The sequence below is a fragment of the Camellia sinensis genome, chromosome 10, assembly GCF_055761805.1.
Source record: "Camellia sinensis isolate YWXY chromosome 10, ASM5576180v1, whole genome shotgun sequence".
Classification (NCBI taxonomy): Eukaryota; Viridiplantae; Streptophyta; class Magnoliopsida; order Ericales; family Theaceae; genus Camellia; species Camellia sinensis.
In genome coordinates this window covers 173,797,040-173,817,506 of record NC_138970.1, presented here as the reverse complement: position 1 = coordinate 173,817,506, position 20,467 = coordinate 173,797,040, and the positions used below count along the sequence as shown (strand labels likewise).

Genomic DNA, 20,467 nt, shown 5'->3' with positions numbered 1-20,467 from the left:
ATAATTATTTTTTCAAAATAACTCTTAATTTTATATTTGAGTTAAAAAAAAAAAAAAAAAAACCTTCTCAATTGGGTTAGTTTTTAAAATAAATTTTAAATTATATTTTAGAAAGTATGTTATTGAAATGAGTTTTAAAAGTTAAATTATGTGTTTTGAAAATAATTATTAATTGATTTATAATTTTTTTATTTTTTTAATTATGCCTCGTTTGGGAACAAGTTCTTTTAGTAACTTTTTGACGAAAATGTGATGTAAAAAAAACTAATATGTTTAAGATTAGGGCCATGTAAAATACTGCTCAATCCGCTAAAACCGCACCGATCCACATCAATCCACACCGCTTTAACCGCTAACTGCGGTTTAAATTTTAAAATTTATAATCCGCCAACCGAACCACTCCGCTCCGCTATAGTTAATACGTATATATTTTTTAACTTCTAATAAAATATCAATGTAAAAATGAGTGTGAGAAATATTTAAAACATGAAATTTATTACAAATTAATGGTTATATCTATGAAACATATTATGTAAAATTACTTTGTGTTATATATCTAAAAAATATCATACAAATTAGTGTTATATATTATGCAAATGTATGATAATTAGTTAGAATATTCTTCAACCCGTCAATCCGCCAAAAATCGCCTAAACCGCAATTTGTTAATCCGCTAACTTGCCATTCGGTTTGTAATTTTACTCTAAAACCGCCCGAACCGCACCGCGCACCCCCCTATTTGGGATGACTTTTTAGTTTTTTACAAAAAGATGTATAGAAAGTAGAGAGAAAATTGAATCTTTGACTTTTTAGTATAAGTTGTCGGCTTTTTGATTTTTTTAGTAACCTTTTGACTTTTGACTAAAATGGGTACTTGTCAAACAAGGCCTTAATTAATGTACAGAATGTGAAATAATGAGAGTTGAGAAGTAAAAAATAATTGATTGATTTATTAATAATAATAATAATAAAGAAATAGGATAGAGAAGAGAAGAAAAAAAAAATTTCGAGTTGTGTTATTAAAACATGTTAATCAAACATGTTTTTATATTTTTTTCATTCAAATCATGATTTGAAAACAAAATCAAACACTACTTTTATTTTTATACAAAATATAATTGATTGATTTATTAATAATAAAAAAATAGGATAGAGAAGAGAAAAAATAATAATTTGGAGTTGTGTTTTTAAAACATGTTTTTATTTTTTATTTTTTATTTTTTATCAAAATCATAATTTGAAAATAAAATCAAACGCTACCTTTATTTTTACATAAAATATTAGATAAGTCATAGTAAATATTTTTAACCTCTATTATTTAATTTAAGCTTGCTTTGCGTATGATTTTATTTGCTTATTTTTAAAATTTATTATAAAAATACGTACAAAAAATATGGAGGTAATGTGACTCAAATAAATCAATAAGTCAATGCATTATATTTTTTTAAATGTAACAGTTAACCACATTGAATTACTTTGTTACACTCCCAAAATCTAAATGGAATCAAATCATGCATAAAAAAAACGACATACCTATTGATTTTGGAGAAAATTAGTCTGGGTCCCTCTCCCACTTTTTGTAATGGAAGAGATCCACAACATTATTTTTTGATGTCTAATGTCCTAAACATATATCAGAGAAATTTGTCTTCGAATAGTTCGATTTTTGACTCTTCAGTTGCTGCCTTGGGTTCAGTTGCCATTCTCAATCAATCTCTTACAAAACCTTGCCTACAAGTGATAAACAAATTGATATAGAACCTGAGATAGATTTAGAACTCAAATTTGAAGACTTTTGAACCCTAAATTTTGTAGAATCAAGGATAAATGTAACATACATACATACATACATATATATATATATATATGCTTGATTGATGATAGACACAAGAGAATCCACTTACAAGTAACAGCGTATGAACTCTGCGAACGATTTGTCTGCTTGGTTCCACTCTTCACATCACAGCGCAAGAAGAGCAACAGACCCACCTCGGACGTGTATAACTTCGGGCCTGGAACAGAGATGGACTAATCTCGGCCATTGTCCAGACCTACAATATCCTCCACATAAATACCAGCGGCACCTCATAACTGGAGTGATATGGCAACTACTTGGAAGATACCTCCATACACAACCCAGAGAATTTCTACAGATAAATTCTTAACCTAGAGAAAATTCAGTTCAAATGAAAAAAAAAATAATCGAAATAGACGTTCTATGAGCTAAATTACCAGAGAAATTCTCAACCCGTAGAAAATTCTAAACCCAGAGAAAATTCAATTCCATTGCCAAATACTCCTGGAAGCTTGCAATTCACTGTTGCGCTTTGCCAAAGCTTCTTTCAACATCTTCAGAGAAATTTGGTTAAAACACATTATGAAAACACATTTGATATACACATTTGATATCACGAGAAACAGTATCGCCAGAAAAATTTGGTTAAAACACATTATGAAAACACATTTGATAAATTCTGAAGTCAGAGAAATTTGGTTAAAACACATTCCGAAGTCAGAGAAATTAATATTTCTCTGGAGAGAAATTCCGAAGTCCAGAGAAATTTCCAGAATTTCTCTGAAGAGAAATTTCTCTAGACCAATTTTCTCTGGATCAATTTTCTCTGGATCAACTCAAGGGACCTTAGACATTATAAAAATATTGAGTGTCCTTTATGCTGTAAAATCTTAATATCAAGGACCTTAAAAAAAATTCCCCTTGACTTTGTGGGATAATAATACTCGTTATAAATTGTTTCGGATAATAGTGATCTCATTTACACTTTTTTCTTAAAAAATCAATAGATGTATCCCGTACTTTACATATTATATGATTTCGTATAAGTTCTTAACATAATTCTAACAAAATGAGTTACTTGTAACTAAATAATAATTTAAGGTGTGTAAGCTTTGTAATTTAAGGGGACAAAATGCAAATTGATCATACCTTAAAAGGGTTTATTGTAATTTACAGGGTTGTGCAAAATACCGTTCAATCAGTTAAAATCGTACCGATCTACATCAATCTGTACCGCTTTATTCACTGTTTAAGCTTTAAAATTTGTTGCCTTCGAAACTATTTCGCTCCGCTATAATTAATAAATATATATTTTTTTAACCTATAATGAAATATTAAAAAAAAAATGTGTGTAAAAAAAAATTTATATGTGAAATTTCTTACAAATTAGTAGTTATATATATGAAAAATATTATGTAAAATTAGTTTGTGTTATATAAAAAATATATTTTGCAAATTAGTGTTATGTATTATGCAAAGGTTTAATAATTGGTTAGAATATTCTTCAATCAGTCAATCCGCTCAAAACCGCAATTTGTCAATCCGTTAATCTGTCATTCGATTTATAATATTACTCTCAAATCACCCAAACTGCACCGTGTACACCCGTAATAATTTACCATAAAATATTTTAATATTCTAATTATTTTTTTAAAAAAACTTTTATTTATTGCCAAAAAAAAAATCATCAAATTTGATAATAAAAAAAATATATCTGAAAGCATCTCTAACCTCTTAACAAATTTTCCATCTAATTTGATTTTAAATTCGAATGAAAAACTTAATTTGATATAAATTATTTCAATTATTTTATCAAATTTTGATCAAATTATTTTTAAAAATTTATATCTTATCCCAAGTTTTATTTTTTTCATCAAATTTGATAATTAAAAAAAAAAAATCTAATGCATCTTTTTAAATTTGATAAAAAAAAAAAAAATTCATGTGTTTTTAATTTGATGAAGGATTTAGAGATGAACTAATATTTGATGGTTTAAGTTTCTTATCAAATTTAAATTTAATAGAAAGTTTGACAAGTGCTTAATTTTAATGAAAAAATTGTCTCTCTAGATTTGATGAAACGATAAAACATAATTGGGTAAATTACAAAAAAAAAAAACCAAAGGTTTAACCCAATTAACAAATCAAACCCTACCTTTTTAATTTTATCAATTTAAACCCTGAATTTTCAATAAGATTTCAATTCCAATCCTCTGTCCAATTCTGTCAAATACAATTAACGGGGAAGGGGTATTTTTGTCAATACATTTATCATTATGTAAAAATATTAGTTACAAATTTGTATTTACTAATAAAAAAAAAAATGAAACCTACTCTCCCTTTCTCATTCACTACTACAGTGCGACCCATCGGCACCAACAGGTTGCCATCACCCACAACCCATCTTTATATCTATTATCAACAATTCTCTTCCGCCACCACCAGTCCTCAAGTCCACCACTCCCTACCATTTCTCTCAGATCCATCATGGTTCACTCTTACATAAATATGGCAATTTGAACCCAGCCCGATGGGGACCCAATCCCCCGACCCCGAATTGAGCGATTTTTTTTCGAAAAATACTCCCGACGGGCCGGGGATAGTATTAAAAAATAAATCCCGATGATATTCAGATCGGGGACGGTGACACATTTTTCAGTCCCAGTCCCGGCCCCGCCTCTGTCCCCATCCTGTTTAGCCCCCGATTTATATATATATATATATATAAATATGTGTTTAGGGTTTGGTGATTCACTGTCACACACAAAACAAACAGCCTCTCATCTCTCTCTCTCTATCGTCTTCCTCTCTCTCTCTCACACACACAACCGCCGCTCCTCTCTCTCGCGTCGGCGTCAGCTCCTCCATGTGTTTAGGGTTTGTTCTTCAGATCTGAAAATGATGAAAATGAAGATGGAGATGTTGTTGATGAAAATGATGATGTTTATGTTGTTGTTGATGAAGGTTTTTTGCTTTTGTTCTTGATAATGCATAGGGATTCAACGCCAAAGTGTCGTAGTTGGTCGGCGAAGTTCCCACCATCACATATCGAAGAGAGAGAGAGGGTAAGAGTTTGTGGATTTGATCGGGTATACCATATACATATATATATATATATATATGGGCATATTCTGGTCATTTTTCTTAGAGCTTTAAACCTTCCTGTTTATGCAAAAAATCATGTTTCAACTATCAGGTGCCAGGCCACACCTGATTGAGAGGATAATAGCCTGATTTATTTTGTATTTTTGTTTTGAGAAGAGAAATATGCATGCTTTTGTGGTTGTTGATGATGTTGATGTTGATGTTGTTGTTGCTGTTGATGAATGGTAGTATTTTTTGAAGTTTTTTTTTTTTTTACCGGGGAATGTTCAGGGTCGAGGAAACCCGATCCCCGTTAGGGGGTGGGGGTGGAGGCGGGAGCGGGAGCGAGGGCGATGATAAGTTCCTCGTCGGGGACGGGGGAAATTCGACCATCGGAGATCGAGAACGGGGAGCGTGATCCCCGGCGCCACCCCGTTGTCATTCCTACTCTTATATGCTATCGCCTCACTCAAATCCATCGCCATCCGCCCTCAGATCTGTCGCCGCCCTCACCGTTTCACACGAATTCATTACTCCCATATCTCTATTTCTTCAGATCTACCACCCTCCTTCACTATCTTTCAGATTCGTTATTGCATCAACTATTTTTTTCCTCATATGTGTTCAATCCTGTCACCATAAATACAACCTGTTAATCCCGTCAAAGAGAGAATTTATTTTGTAGATTTGGACAATCTCACTTGTCGTAATCGATCCATAGACCACGACCAATAGAGGTAAAAGTAAAGATAGAATGAAGGCGACTAGCATGCTGAGGAAATGAAAAGAGAGAAAGGCGGCAGTTGGTTACAAAAGGAAAGATAGATGTCGGCAAAGGAATTGATGTGCTTGGTGGGGACATTTTGGACCATGACAATGGTGGGGTTGCCATAGTTTTATACAGCAAGTTATAGTGGTGGTTTGGGAATGTGTGTGTTCTCCGGTAGTTGTGAAAGGATTTAAGGGTGGTGGTGGAAATGGGGATTTTGGTGAGGTCGTTAGGAAATGAGGCGGTTGGGAAAGGGGCAATGTTGGAGAGTGAATGGCTGAAAGTGAAGTTTGAGAAATAAGGAGGTTTGATCATTTGTAATATGTTCATGGTAAAAATAATTTTTATTTTACATTAATTTTGAAATAACAAGTAAGGGAATGACACATGTTAAAAAAACAAGTTCTCCGTTAGTTTAATAGACGGAGATGGACTGTCATGACCCAAACCCGCCCCTATAGGTTTAGCATCGTAATCGGCCAGTAATCTGTGATTACTAAAGGCCTACTTAACAATAACTACAATATTACAATACAAAGGGGTTGGCAGAAGCCAATCAATAATAAGAGAATGTCCAATGAGTTGTGAGGACCTGAATAAAAATAAACTTTCATATACAAGCCATAACCATAACCATTCATGTCCATAAAAACATACAAATTCAAGGCAAAATACAAGTTAAGAAATTAATCCAATCATCAAAAATAGCATTGACAATAGTCTTAAAACATTTTCATTACTTAACATACTCAAAAAAATGGGGAATTTGAACCATCCAAAAAGCCTCGACACATGCTAGTTCGAAACCTCGCAATGAGGCATAATAGCTGACTTGACAAAACAAAGGGTTCGGGTCAACACCTCTAGCTTTGATCCGATGCCTAGCCACTTACATATATATAATAAACTGTGAGCTAAAACCCAGTGAATAACAGATGTGTAAAGAGGTTAAGAATGATGTCTTTTAGTCTTTGAAACAATCGATTATCATTAGAATATTTTCAATCAATATCATTTGTCAATCAATCGTTCGATTCAATCAATTCAATCAATCAATAGTTATATTGGTCATACGTAGTACATCCAATAGCAACAACACAATAGGTTTTATATAAAGACCGAACAATCAATTGATGGTCATCAAACAATAACAATAGTTTTAAGATTTTGAATTGACAGAGATCTTTATAATAATAGGGATATCGATATCAATAACAATAACAATACGCTATGGATGCCACGAATACAATTCAAAAGAGGAGATCATCATTCAATCGATAAAAGTAACCGTTTAGAAACGATATAATTTATCATTCAAAAAATAAATACACTTGGAACATATCTTTACAACATCGTTACTCACAGTGGGTTTCTTGATACACATACTATTGGTTCGACGTCCGACCTAAACAAATAAAGTCAACCATAACAATTCAATAACATTCATATCGCTAGCCAATTCTATTTGATTCGGTTGTTACTTGTTCAATAACAAATCATCTTTACTAATTCGGCTTTATTTTTTCATTCATTTGATCTAATTCAATCTAGTTCAATCTAATGCACTCGTGAGATGCAAATAATCATGAAAACACTTCAAAACCATGTAAACGGAGGCCTGGAATATGGAAAAGAGAAGCGAAAAACAAAACCCGGATAACCCAAATTGCCGCACTATGGGGATATTTGCTGCACATATGGGGCCACCTCCGTACCTGCCTCCAGCACCTGCAATTTAAGCAGAATGCTCCTCAAATTTGCCTTGTTTCCCGCATGCACGGGGCCCCAGGCCACATGTGCAGCAGTTCTACCCAAAAACAGTCCAAAAATTGCTCCGTTTGGGCACTTCATCTTCACTTTATTTTGGTCTCAATATCAAATGTTTCAAGCCATAAATTTATACCAACAACCTTTAATTTAGACCCTTAATAGAAAAGGGAGATCAAACTAGAGATTAACACTTGAAATCAACTCCCAAAGTTACAATTTGCAAAGCTTAAATTTCAATTAAATTACAAAACAAACTCATGAAGAACTCATTTGAGTTCATGAGGTTCATGCATGAAATTATTTGTAACTACGAGAAACAACAAGGATATGAAGAATTCATTTAAGAGTTAATTTGCTCATTCTTTTCATTTAAAGCCATGCATGTAACAACCTTCTAATTACACTAACTAATCTTTCTAATAACCTTATCACTGTGTTTGGATTGAGTGATTTGGAGAGAAAAGAAAAGAAATAGAGAGAAATGTATTTCTCTTCCTTGTTTGGTTATCTTAAGTGGAGAGAAATGGGGAGAAATAAAGAGAAATGGAGAGAAACTCATTTATCTCATAACCTTTATTTTCAATCTTCCCAAAAGTGGAGAGATTGGGAGAGAAAAGAAGTCCACAAATGTTTATATTTTCATAATACCAATTTTACCCCTATAAAAAAAAAAGAAATAAAATGATTGAAAATATAAAAAGGTTATTTTGGTAATATAACATAAAATAATTTCTTTTCTTTTCTCTTAATGAAATCTAACCAAACAAGAAGGAGAGAAATCACAATCATTTCTTTTCTTTTATTTCTTACTTATCCAAACAAAAAGGAGAGAAATTACAATCATTTCTTTTCTTTTCTTTTCTCTTATTACTTAAGTAATCTTTTCTTTTCTTTTCTCTCCTAAGTTACCAAACATAGCGTATATTTTTCCTTCGTAATTCTTGAATTCCATAGTCATGAGCAAGATTCTTCAGATGCATGGAATTAGAGAGGAGAAATGTTATCTAGAGTGAGTGATTTATGAAGGACAAGGTGTAATTGCAATGACTTGCATAAGTTTCTTTTTTTTCTCTAATTTTTCTCCCGTTGAATTCTTACTCTCCAAGACTCTCTCTCTCTCTCTCTCTCTCTATGCCTCCGTTTGGGAAGTGGGTTGGCTTTTTGGCTTTTTGGCTTTTTTGGCTATTTTAGCTTGGGCTTAAAAGCTTGGTTTGGGAAGGGCTTTTTGGCTTTTTGGCTTTTTTGAGTTTTTTTGTGAGAGAAGAATGTAATGATTATGGGTTGGATGTGATGTTTTGTTTGTTATGGCTAAAATAGCCTATTTTGTTTTTTGTGGCTAAAATAGCCAAAAAAGCCTGCAAACCTACTTGCCAAACACAGGCTATATATATGTGTATGTGTTGTGCGAAACCCAACAAGACCCACTAACCTCTCGCTTTTTTCTATTCAGTTTATGGCATCACACTAGTTCTTTTGATTATACACATTTTAGACTTTAATTAAAAAGTTAGTAAATTACATTAACTAATTGGAATTAAATTCACTCAAATTAATTTAATCATCATCTTTATAATTTTAATTACACCAAATTAAATTATACTAAGATAAATTAGGCTCTAATTCCTATCCAATTATTTAATTTTAACTTGTTAAAATTAACGAATCAGATAGATTTAATATTCACTTTAACCTATCTGTTCACAATAACACAACGTAAACACTCACATGGTATAACAATAACACTTCATCACATATAATCATATAATTAGTAAGCACATAATCAATTTAATTAACTAGCTTAATTAGGAAGGCGGTTGTCACATAGACATAGGGTATAAAGAATAATGTTTGAGAGCTACAATTTGTGTGGCTCAAATGGCTCAAAACTGTCAAAACGACGTCGTTTTGGCATATTTTGTGCTCAAAACAATGTCGTTTTGGCATGTTTTGTGCTCAAAACGACGTCGTTTTGACAGTTTTGAGCCATTTGAGCTACAAAAATTGTGGCCCTCTACCATTGCCCGGGTATAAATTGTGACACAGAATAAAATTCAGAGTTTAAATTGATGGAATTGAAACCCTAGGGTTAAATTTTAAAAATACACGAAACCTTAGGTTTTTTTTTTTTTTTTGGTAATTTGCCCAAAATAATTTTTGAACTCTTTTTATTTTTTTATATCAAATTTAAATTTCTTTTTTTTTTTTTTCGTCAAATGAGTGCAAATTTAATTAGAAACACTACTTATTTTTGAGTAATATTAGGAATAACAAATAAATTACCAAATATTATACACAATATGAGGTAAAAAGAAAAAAGAAATGTTTGGGATTACTTTTTAAATTTTTATGAAAATATGTGCAAAAGTAAAGAGAAAAAGAATATTTGACTTTTTGATATAGTCTATTATTTTTTCAAATTTTTTAATGACTTTTTAATTTTTAAGCTAAAAGATTGAGTTACCAAATGAGACCATAATATTTGATAATTTTTTTTGAGATGTCTAACCATTTTTCTTAATCCATTTTTTTAAGTTTAAAATTTATTCTACAACTATATTTTAACTATTTTATGGTTGAAAAGTTATCTAATACTTATTTAATCAAATTTGAAATAATAACATTGTTAAAAATTTAGCAAAGAATTTGATTTATTATTGATTTTATAAAAAAAATTAGTAAAAAATAAAAAATAGACATTTAAAAAAAAAAAAAAAACATAATTCCTGTAAGCTAAAAAAATTTACATTTTATTAGGAAAGAAAATGATAAAAAGTAAAAATGATTAAAAAAATTGAAATGAATGAGAAGAAAACGACAATAAAATATTTTTTCTTCTATGAATTTGAGATTATGATATAATGAAAATTTTACAATGAAATTTGAATGCAAAAATAACTAACTACACTTAAAACAAATTTATTATTATATTTTTTAATATATTTTTTACCTGCAATTTGAAGCTTAATTTTTATCACTTATCTAGTAAACAAACTCACAAATTTATTTATTTATTTCTTTCACTTTTCACCATTTTCATTATAACAAAACTTAACTTAGCTAATACTTCAAATATTATTTTGTCATTTTCTACCCCTTACTCAAAATCAAGATACAAATGAAGAATTCAACTTGCTCGGTTCTATTTTTTTTAAAACCACTTTTCAAAAAATTATATTTTTTTATTTTTTGTGTTTTTTATTTTTATTGATTTTTTTTAATATTATAAATAATTTTTTTTACTTTTTAGACACACCTAACATAAATATACATAAAAAGTAAAAAAAATGTTTTAAAAATTCACTAAATACTAAAAATACAAAAAAATACAAGAATTCAGTATATATTTTTTATATTTTTATGTATTTATTAATTTTTAAAATATTTTTTTATAATTTTTTTACTTTTTAGATACAGCTAAGTAGGGTGCATTTAAAAAAGTAAAAAAAGATGTTTAAAATTTTAAAAATATTACTAAAAACAAAAAAATACAAAAATCAAAAAACTCAGGTTATGTTTGATTTATAAGATTAATAGTGAAGTATTAATAATCCTATTAAATTAGTGTGTATTAACTATCCAATTGAATTAATACCCATTGGATTAATAATTCCACCCCTATCCCATTACTAATAATCCTACAAATTTGTTGGATTAATTATCCATTGGATTAATAATCTTAAACCAAAATGTTAAAACAAACATTGAATAATTAGATCCACGGATTAATAATTCCAATCCCATACTCTAATCCACTCAATCAAATATGCCCTCGATTTCTAAAAAATTTAATTCAGAATACTCAAATCAAACCTGCTGATTAATTTTTTTACTAAACAAACTCACAAATTTATTTTTTTGTTTGTTTATTTGTTTGATTTTGTTTTTGGTTTTTTTCACATTTCTTTCACTTTTCACTATTTTTGTTAACACGAAACTTAACTTTAGCAAATACTTCAAATTATCCCTTAATCAAAATCAAGATACAAATTTTTTTTGGGTCTCCAAAACAATCAATCCATGGGACTGTAAAAAGCTTGATCTGAAATCAAATGGACTGTGAAGACCCGCCACACAAAAAAATTAATAGAGAGGAGAGAGAAGCTGGCGTACAGTCCGAAGAGAGCGATGGCGGAGCTCCGATACGCGAGCTCCATGGGCAACCGAGCTGCGTCCTCTCCAAGGAAGCGAGACGAAATCTCTTCCCCATTGGTCCCTGAAACCCTCCCCCAAGACCAAGACGACGACGACGGTCGCGATCGCCACTCCCGAGATCGAGTCCACTCCTTCTTCCCCAATTTCCAATCTCTGTGCCCTTACTTTGGCGATGACAGTAGGTTTCACCTTCACAATTCCAAGATCTCAATATTCTTGCTCCTCCTCGTCCTTCTCGCTGCATTCATTTCCATTTTCTCAATCCTCAATCGTCTGGTATATTCTTCTTACTTGTATTTAGTATTGTGTATTGCAGTTTCTGAGTTGTTTATCTGATTTCTTCAACAATTGCGATTCTTCTATTGGCTAATTGGTTGCTCTAATCGAGTTTTTCCACAAAACCCTAGCGATTTAGGTTTCCAAAGCGATCTCATAAATTTTTCTATATTTTTCATGGAAAAATTCCACTTTAATGAATTAAAATTTGAGATGGGGCGGATTTTGGATTGAGAAAATGTAAAACAATGAGTCATAATACTAATACAACTGTGTTGTTAGGCAACAAATTTGTTGTTAGGCAACAAATTTGAGTCATAATACTAATACTACTCTATCGGACCACATATTTTAGAGAGCATGTGGTGAACTATGTTCTTATTCCCGTTTTTCATGCTAGAACAATATGGGTTCTAGGTAACATAGCTCCAATTAGATAGGCACTCCTAGGTTAGTATTTACTTGTAATGCTCTATATTTGTAATCATTTTAAAGATTTTTAATTTTCCATCAGTTTGTTGGAGTGATGTTTTTCGAAAATTTTGCATTGTCACTGATCTGGAATGGATAATTGGTATTTTCACTGTGAAATTCTGGAAATTTCATGTTTCCAATTGAACAGTGGGCTTTACAGTTGAAGTTGGTTTATGTGCCAAAGTTTGAGGTTCCTGCTTGTTTGATAATAAAAAAAAACTACACCCAGTTTAATCCCATTTGATGGGGGTCTGTCTAGGAGAAATAGATTGAGTACAAACCTAATTTTGGCATAATTTGCATGAAGTGGCTGTCTTCATGTTTGACTACACAACCTCAAGGTTAGTAGGCCACTGCACGTTGTATAGCTTAAGAAAATCAAAACTTTTGTGTGTTTTCTGAGGAACTTGTAAGAGATGACAAGAAATGAGATAAACTGAGAAAAACAAGAACATTGAGTTTGAGTGAGCCTATTAGAGCTATTTGGTCTTCTACTTGTTCATGTAATTAAGGAGCAACAGATTAGACCTTATATGCATGCAATTGGGCATAATTCTATATTAGGGTATTTGATCGTCTTGCCCTTTACCATATCACTCTGCAGTGATTAGGATTCTCTTTTGTGATGGATGTTCTTGGCTTGTTGCTGAATGAGTTCATTTATTAGGCGATATGCACCTTTACTTTCACGTTGTCAGCTTTTCATTTTGTATGCATGAAAAGATCATTTATTCTACCAATTCTGTGAAGTATATGTGACTTTTACTACCTTCTAGAAAACAACTCTCTATTGATGCCTTTGTATGTGTTTGAACCATCACAATATACACAACTTATTTCTTTCAATTAATCACAGAATGCCCCATACTTGTGCAGAAAAGATGGCATTGTTCTTCGCTGTCCTCAAGTAAGTTATGAGCGGTTATTTTGATTTTTCTATCTACCCTTTTTGATCTAATTCTGTTAGTGATTTTTGTTGATTTCACTATTTGTCTGTAACTTTACAAGGTTAAGGAGCCTCCCTCACTCTGGGAGAATCCTTATTCGGCCACCACTTCATGGAAGCCTTGTGCTGAGCGACGAAATGGTCCATTTTCAGGTAGCACTAGATATATGTACTAGTTATTTGTGTGTTGGGGATTCATCTTAATTACACTTGCATGGCTATCCAAACTATATTAAATGTTAAATGTAAAGGTAGCAACTAGCAAGTGAAGTCATGTAGTCATATGGCATGATATATAGTTCTTTGTGTTTTTTCCTGGGTGAATAAGATCAATCCTTATTTGTTTGTGGAAAGCTTATAAAAAATGGCGTTGGATTATGTCTGTAATAGTTCCCGTGTTTATTCTTATTTAACTTCCGAATCAAATTTTCAATCAGTTGTAGTCCCATGGCAACATGTTTTTAATTTCCTTTCATTCTTCTGTACAAATGCGTAAAATGATATAGGCATGTGAACTTCCAAATGAGTGTCTTAAGTGATACTTTGAAATGGATGTTGGGGTAAAATAAATTATGACAGAAACGTAAATCTTAACGGAGCATGTGTTTAAATCAACAATTCATATTTTAGATTTTTGTTTGAAATGATTTAGTTCATTTTTGAATCCTAAACGTTGGAAGTCTCATGGTTTGTTGCATTGCATGTAGAGCTTTTTAAGTGATTTGAGTATAGTATCTGTAGTTGTGGGCTGAATATGTGTGAAAATATTCTTCTTTCAGTTAATTTTGATCTTCCCATGTTCTTTAGATTTGTATATATATGCTCATGAAAACATTAATGTGATTTTGATATCTAAGTTATTGCTTTCTTATTGTTGTTCTTTCTTTTTACACCCCCATAATTTTTCTTGCTCTCTGCAGATCTTCCACCTGAGAATGAAACAAATGGATATATATTTATACATGCCGAGGGTGGTCTTAACCAGCAAAGAATTGCTGTATGCTTCTTTTCTTTTAAACTCCATTTAGTTGAGGATCTATTCTTGTGTCTTTATTTTTGCTTTCATTTTTTTCCTGTGATTTAGCTTTTGAAAATTTTGGCTATTTTATATCGGTTGTTAAAATCAAGTCTTTTATGCGTTACACTGGAAGGTTATACCTTTCCTTACTGAAGGACAACAAAGTTCACTTCTGCCTCTTGCTTAATAGTGCTCTAGGTTATTGCTTTTTTGGCCAATGTTTTTATTTGATTTGAAGCTATGGTTACATGGATCTCCATATTTGTGCGAAGTACCCGTGTTGGATGCATATGGCATGGGTATCTATATAGAATGTGTCTGGCATATGTAGTTAGATTTGCTACAGACAAGCACATTTGGCAATCCAATTTTACTATGTAATTGTTCATAACGTTCTCTTATTATGTTCTTTCATTATGTAGTTGCTTTAAAATTGATGAAGTGCTCGTGCTAAACACTTTTAAGCTGCATAAAACAATCTTTTTACAAGGAAATTAAATTAAGAATATTAAATAATTTGAATATTTAGCTGCATCCCCATGTCACTGGATTTGGAGACTCGATAAATCTATTCCTTAGAGACATACCCACACCCACACCCATAAATGCACTTGATTCTGTGACGTGATTTTTATTCGTAAGGTAGTTTCTTGAATTCTGTCAAACATACAGTAAAGAATTTTGAACTTCATTGTGTGCCACGTGACATGTGGAAAGTTATACAAAGTATCCACAGGCTTCATATTTGTTGTAAAAAATTATTATTCATGACAAATGGTATAATTTTTTGAGTTAAGTGCTGTCTCAAACAAATTCTCATTATGCTGGCACTTGATTGTTTTATCTATCTCCTGCATTGGCCATGGTGCTAGTTTCATTTCTCGTTTCCATTCAGTATTTTTGTGTGTGTTACAATGAAATTCCCTAAAAGTTAGAACTGTGGTTGAATTGTTTTCTTTTACTAGCTAGAAAAATGCTTCTTCATCACATACTGTAATTGCATGTGTCTGCATGTAGATATGCAATGCTGTTGGCGTGGCCAAAATAATGAATGCCACCCTTATTTTGCCAGTGTTGAAGCAAGACCAGATCTGGAAAGACCAAACGTGAGTTATCTTGACCTATAATTTTATATATTTGTAAAGTAATTATTATAACAAAGATGCATGTGATATTATACACACAACTCTTTACACCTGAATATTCCCAGATATGTAGAAAATTAAATGTTTGAGTGTGATACTATACTGTTGCTTTGGGTTGATTAGAACATGACCTAACCCTAAATTTGGAGACATAAGGACATGGATGTACATGTATTACACATTGAGAGACACATATCCATGCATGTGTGTATCTGTGTGTCTTCACATCTATTTTCTGCCCTAATAGTTTCTCTTTTGTTGCATTATATATGGGGATTTGCTAATTTACTACATGAATGTAGTGTAAGTAATTACTGTACCCCTTTTTCTGGACAAAATGGCTAGAAACTGAACCTTTTTTAGTGAGAGGAAAAATGGTAACTCAAACTTCCCCTCTGCACCACAGGGTCTGATAAACCATGTACCCATCTCTGGTGAGTTGGTGACCTTTATTGTCATCAATCGTAGCCACTGGCCAAATTGTCAAGGTCATTTGTAGCCTTTATCTTCACTAACCATTCGCTGTTGACCATCATCTTCAACCTTACCTGATGCAAAGCATTACAACTCTCTCTTTCTCTGTCTATTGATCTAGATCACATGTCGCCATGCTTGGTCACTACCTAGTCTGTCACGAAGTATTAGATCTAAAACTTCATCATTCTCCTTTCTGTTTGTTCCAAATCTAGATCAAACCATCTTGCCTTCGGCCGTAGACATGGAGCAACGGCTGATGACTATGGTGATGAAGATGATGATGGTGGTTGTGAATGATGACGATACTGTAGATGATGGCTACAAAGGTCACCAGAGCCGACTAATTGTTCAACATTTGCCAGTTTTGTGGGGATGAAAGAGAGAGAGGGTTTGAGTTATCATTTTGCCCTTATTAAACCCACTAGCTAGACAAACGTTTTAAGTCATGGGTATTTTGGCGAAAAAAACAGGTACAATGCGAACCTACAACATTAATGCGGTAGTTTAGCAAATCCGTTACAAATATATATTTTCCTTGTTTTTGCCAAAATTCTAAACTTCTTAATATTAAATATGCCATTAAGGCATGTTATTTCGGGGCATGCAAATTGTGAAAAATTACGTAGTTAGTACCGGTGCCATGTCTACCTTCATCTACATCTATGCTAACCCTGTCACTGTTGTTGTTGTAACTATGTTATGTCCACCTCTCCAACTGCCACCAGCTTGAGCACACTAAACTGATTCCTGACATCACTTTCCTTGCCACCACCAGAAATTTCATCATCAGCTGCGAAACCACCGCTGCCATTGATGCTCCTTCATTAGCTTCTTAAATTTCGTAATGCAGTATACTCTTCAAAAGAAGAAAACCCTTCTTCTTTTTGTCCTGGTTATGGAAACTATTCAACTCACTTCTACCAATTTTGTCCTGCTTTCAGTACATCTTAAATAATATTTAATCACCTTTTTTTTTTTTCCGGAGGAACTCTGCTAAAATTTTTAACTGTTTCTGAGTCTGTCAGCTCCATATGGCTAACACCACTTTGCAAGCCTACTGAATGCTATACGAACTAGGCAAAGTCAACCATTTCTTGCATTGAAGTGGCTTAACTATTATTTTTGAGAGCTAATCCCCTAGAATGTTGGAGAAACTCTCCACTTCTTTCTGCCTTTAGTTGAAGGAGATTGTCTTGTGTGTTGCTAGAGGCTTTGACTCTGACAATTAAATATCAGATACTTAAATGGTTCCTTTTCATTCTAATTTTTAATGTCTGCAGGAAATTTGAAGACATATTTGATGTAGATCATTTCATTGACTACTTGAAGGATGATGTGCGAATTGTTCGTGATATTCCTGAGTGGTTTACTGATAAATCAGAGCTGTTCACAAGTATAAGGTCTGACTGTCATGATTTTTCTCACCTTTTGTATCATTTTCCGTTATTAACTGATTACTAATAAAAGGTTACGTAAAGGGTTACAGTATGATGCTCACTTAGGGATACATATACAGAGGGATCAAAACATTAATAATTTGATGTTCCAAATTGAACCTTAATAATTTGGAACTTCTAAAATGTTTGATAAAAAATTTCCGATATATTTGATTTTAAAAAGGTCTCTTTGAAACTTGTAGAACTTGTACTAGTTTTACTTTATTGGTTGTTAGAATGCAAAAGAGTTGAATATTAGGGTTAGGGTTAGGGTTAGAGAGGAAGAGAGAGAGAAAAGAGATGATGGTGTGACTAATTGGTTTAGAGTTGTGAAAATCAACCCTACTCCAGCAGTATATATTTCTATGAAGACATATTACAATATGACCATTGTAGCCTCATCTAATAAAATAATAACACAATAACTTATGACTATTCTAACATTGGTGAAGACTGTTACAGTCCTCTTCAAACCACAAAATGGTTTCAAAGATAAGAACTTCTACAGTTCTACTTGCATATTTTTATTAAGATTCTTATGATCATCACTTTGTTCCAAGTGTCTTATATTTACTTAATGATCTTCTCAATGCATGATAGACGGACTGTAAAAAACATTCCGAAGTATGCTCCAGCACAATTCTACATCGACAATGTTTTGCCTCGGGTCAAAGAGAAGAAGATAATGTCCCTAAAACCTTTTGTTGATCGACTTGGGTAAGTTGTGGTTATACAGATCTTTTACTGTAATGGGCTCTGTTTAGCTTATTTTGAGGAAGTAACATAAATTTATTGTTCAGGTATGACAATGTTCCTCCAGAAATCAACAGGCTAAGGTGCAAGGTGAACTATCATGCCCTGAAATTTCTTCCTGAGATCGAACAAATGGCTGATCTATTAGCGTCAAGAATGAGAAACCGCACAGGAAGTTCAAATTCAAATCCTTACATGTAAGTGACTTGTTGGGTATGTTACTTTCGAAACTTGGCTTAACCATATTGTTTGATTTGTTATTTTACTCACAGTAATCTCAAGTTTCTACATAAACAGGGCTCTTCATCTTAGATTTGAAAAAGGGATGGTAGGCCTATCATTCTGTGATTTTGTGGGGACGAGGGATGAAAAAGCTCTAATGGCATTATATAGACAGAAAGAATGGCCTCGACGGTATAAGGTGCTTAGAGCTTAATTGTTTCGTTGATTCCCTGGGATTAGAGCCAAATGGACATGGATATATGATGTTAATTTTCTTTTTGTGGTGATTAGAATGGTTCCCATCTGTGGCCACTGGCTCTTCAGAAGCGGAAGGAAGGACGATGCCCTCTTGAGCCTGGAGAAGTGGCAGTAATTCTTAGGGCGATGGGCTATCTGAAAGAAACACAAATCTATGTTGCTTCTGGGCAGGTTTATGGCGGACAGAACCGCATGGCACCACTCAGGAACATGTTCCCGAATCTTGTAAGTTCATTTGCTTGATTTCTTGTGCAATCCAATTTGGCAACTGAAATATATTTTGAAGAGTAGATGCCATGTCAAAGTTACATGCTAAACAATCTTGTTACTTTTGACCTCTTTTAAGAAACTTCAGCCTAAATGATTTGGTGATTTTTTTTTCGTTAAAAAAAATGCATTTTGTATTAAATTATTGAAGTGGGCCAGAGAAAGAAATAAAGTCATTCCATTTAATAGCAAGTAATCTTAAAACTTTGGATGAGTTCTTTACTTCTGTTACCCCTTTTAGCAAATCAAGCATAAAACTTTGGACGAGTTCCTTTCCCCTTTTTTCTTGATTGGTTGTTTCTTCATGCTGATTAAAATTTGAGATTAATATTTGCATTTTATATGGAACCACTGCAGCAATGTCATCAAATGAAATTGCGTAAGTTTCTTCTTATTGATTTTTTGTGATGAACTTCGGTGGAAACAAAATGGAATTAGTTTATAGTGCCAAATATGTTCTTGATTCTGTTGGTGTTAAATTCTGTCCTAGTTGAAATGTTAGCTTAAATTTCTTAGTTCATATGATCATTTTAAGGGTGTTTAAACAGGTGACAAAGGAGGAATTGGCAAGCAAGGAGGAGCTGGATAGTTTCAGGAAACACGTTACAAGCTTGGCAGCCCTCGACTTTTTGGTTTGCTTGAAATCTGATGTGTTTGTGATGACCCATGGTGGCAACTTTGCGAAGCTGATCATTGGGGCCCGTAGGTACATGGGTCACCGGCTTAAGTCCATAAAACCGGACAAGGGACTCATGTCCAAATCTTTGGGGGATCCCTACCTGGGCTGGGCAACCTTTGTGGAAGATGTGGTTGTCACCCACAAGACACGGACTGGATTGCCTGAAGAAACCTTCCCTAACTATGACCTCTGGGAGAACCCATTAACTCCTTGCATGTGCAGAGCCTGACCTTGACGGTTAATTCTTAAGATTCTCTCTGTTGAGCATCGGCTTCAGGAGCTTGAGCGCAAGCTCTATGACAATATTTATAAGTTGCTTGCACAAATTAGTTAATATGAATACAATTTTGGGCCATGAGTGAAGATATTGAAAATTATGTGGTCACTAGTACAGGTTGGTAGGAGAGGGATTGGATGCCACCATTATACTCTGGTGGTATACACTTCCTTTGGAGGGACACTTACAGATTTGTATCCATAAAATTAGCTCCTTTTTGTAATTTTTATTTTATTTTTTACGTATTATTGATTAATGTAAATTAAGAGTGAATTATGTATTATTCAACTAATGAAATTCGGTTCAAACATGGTTGTGTTGCCTACAGTGGGAGTTATTTATTTTTACTTTTTGTTAGTGCGCATAGGATTGTAAATGAACAGAGTCGTTTGTGAACAGATTCGAACTCGATTTGATAAGGGGTCATTCGAACTTGGTTCGTTAATTTTTTTTTGCGTCCAAGCTCGAACTTGTTAAAATATTAATAAATAAGTCTAAATATATTAAAACTTGGTTGTTTAGTTGATTCGTTCAACATTTATCATTTATATATTAAATAATATAAAAATATGTATAAAAAATAAGATAAATATGTTATTTATATATTTAAAAATTGTAAATGTAAATAATATTTAATTAAAAATAATATATTTATATAATAATAGTGGT

The 20,467-nt window shown here is 32.6% G+C and overlaps 1 protein-coding gene across 2 annotated transcripts; it reads left to right on the top strand.

The window, feature by feature from the left end:
* The first annotated feature begins 11,284 nt into the window (after positions 1-11,284).
* LOC114295741 (protein PECTIC ARABINOGALACTAN SYNTHESIS-RELATED) lies at positions 11,285-20,108 on the top strand. Of its 2 annotated transcripts, XM_028240054.2 has the most exons (11): positions 11,285-11,846; positions 13,177-13,227; positions 13,329-13,419; positions 14,187-14,263; positions 15,302-15,390; positions 17,187-17,306; positions 17,943-18,059; positions 18,143-18,292; positions 18,393-18,516; positions 18,609-18,800; positions 19,391-20,108. In XM_028240054.2, the coding sequence occupies exons 1-11, from the start codon at positions 11,544-11,546 to the stop codon at positions 19,748-19,750; spliced, it is 1,674 nt and encodes a 557-aa protein (XP_028095855.2). In that variant the 5' UTR covers positions 11,285-11,543; the 3' UTR covers positions 19,751-20,108. The 2 variants fall into 2 exon arrangements, with proteins under 2 accessions (XP_028095855.2, XP_082748976.1); XM_082892850.1 differs by lacking the exon at positions 17,187-17,306 and having other exon boundaries at positions 11,291-11,846.
* The last annotated feature ends 359 nt before the right edge of the window (positions 20,109-20,467 follow it).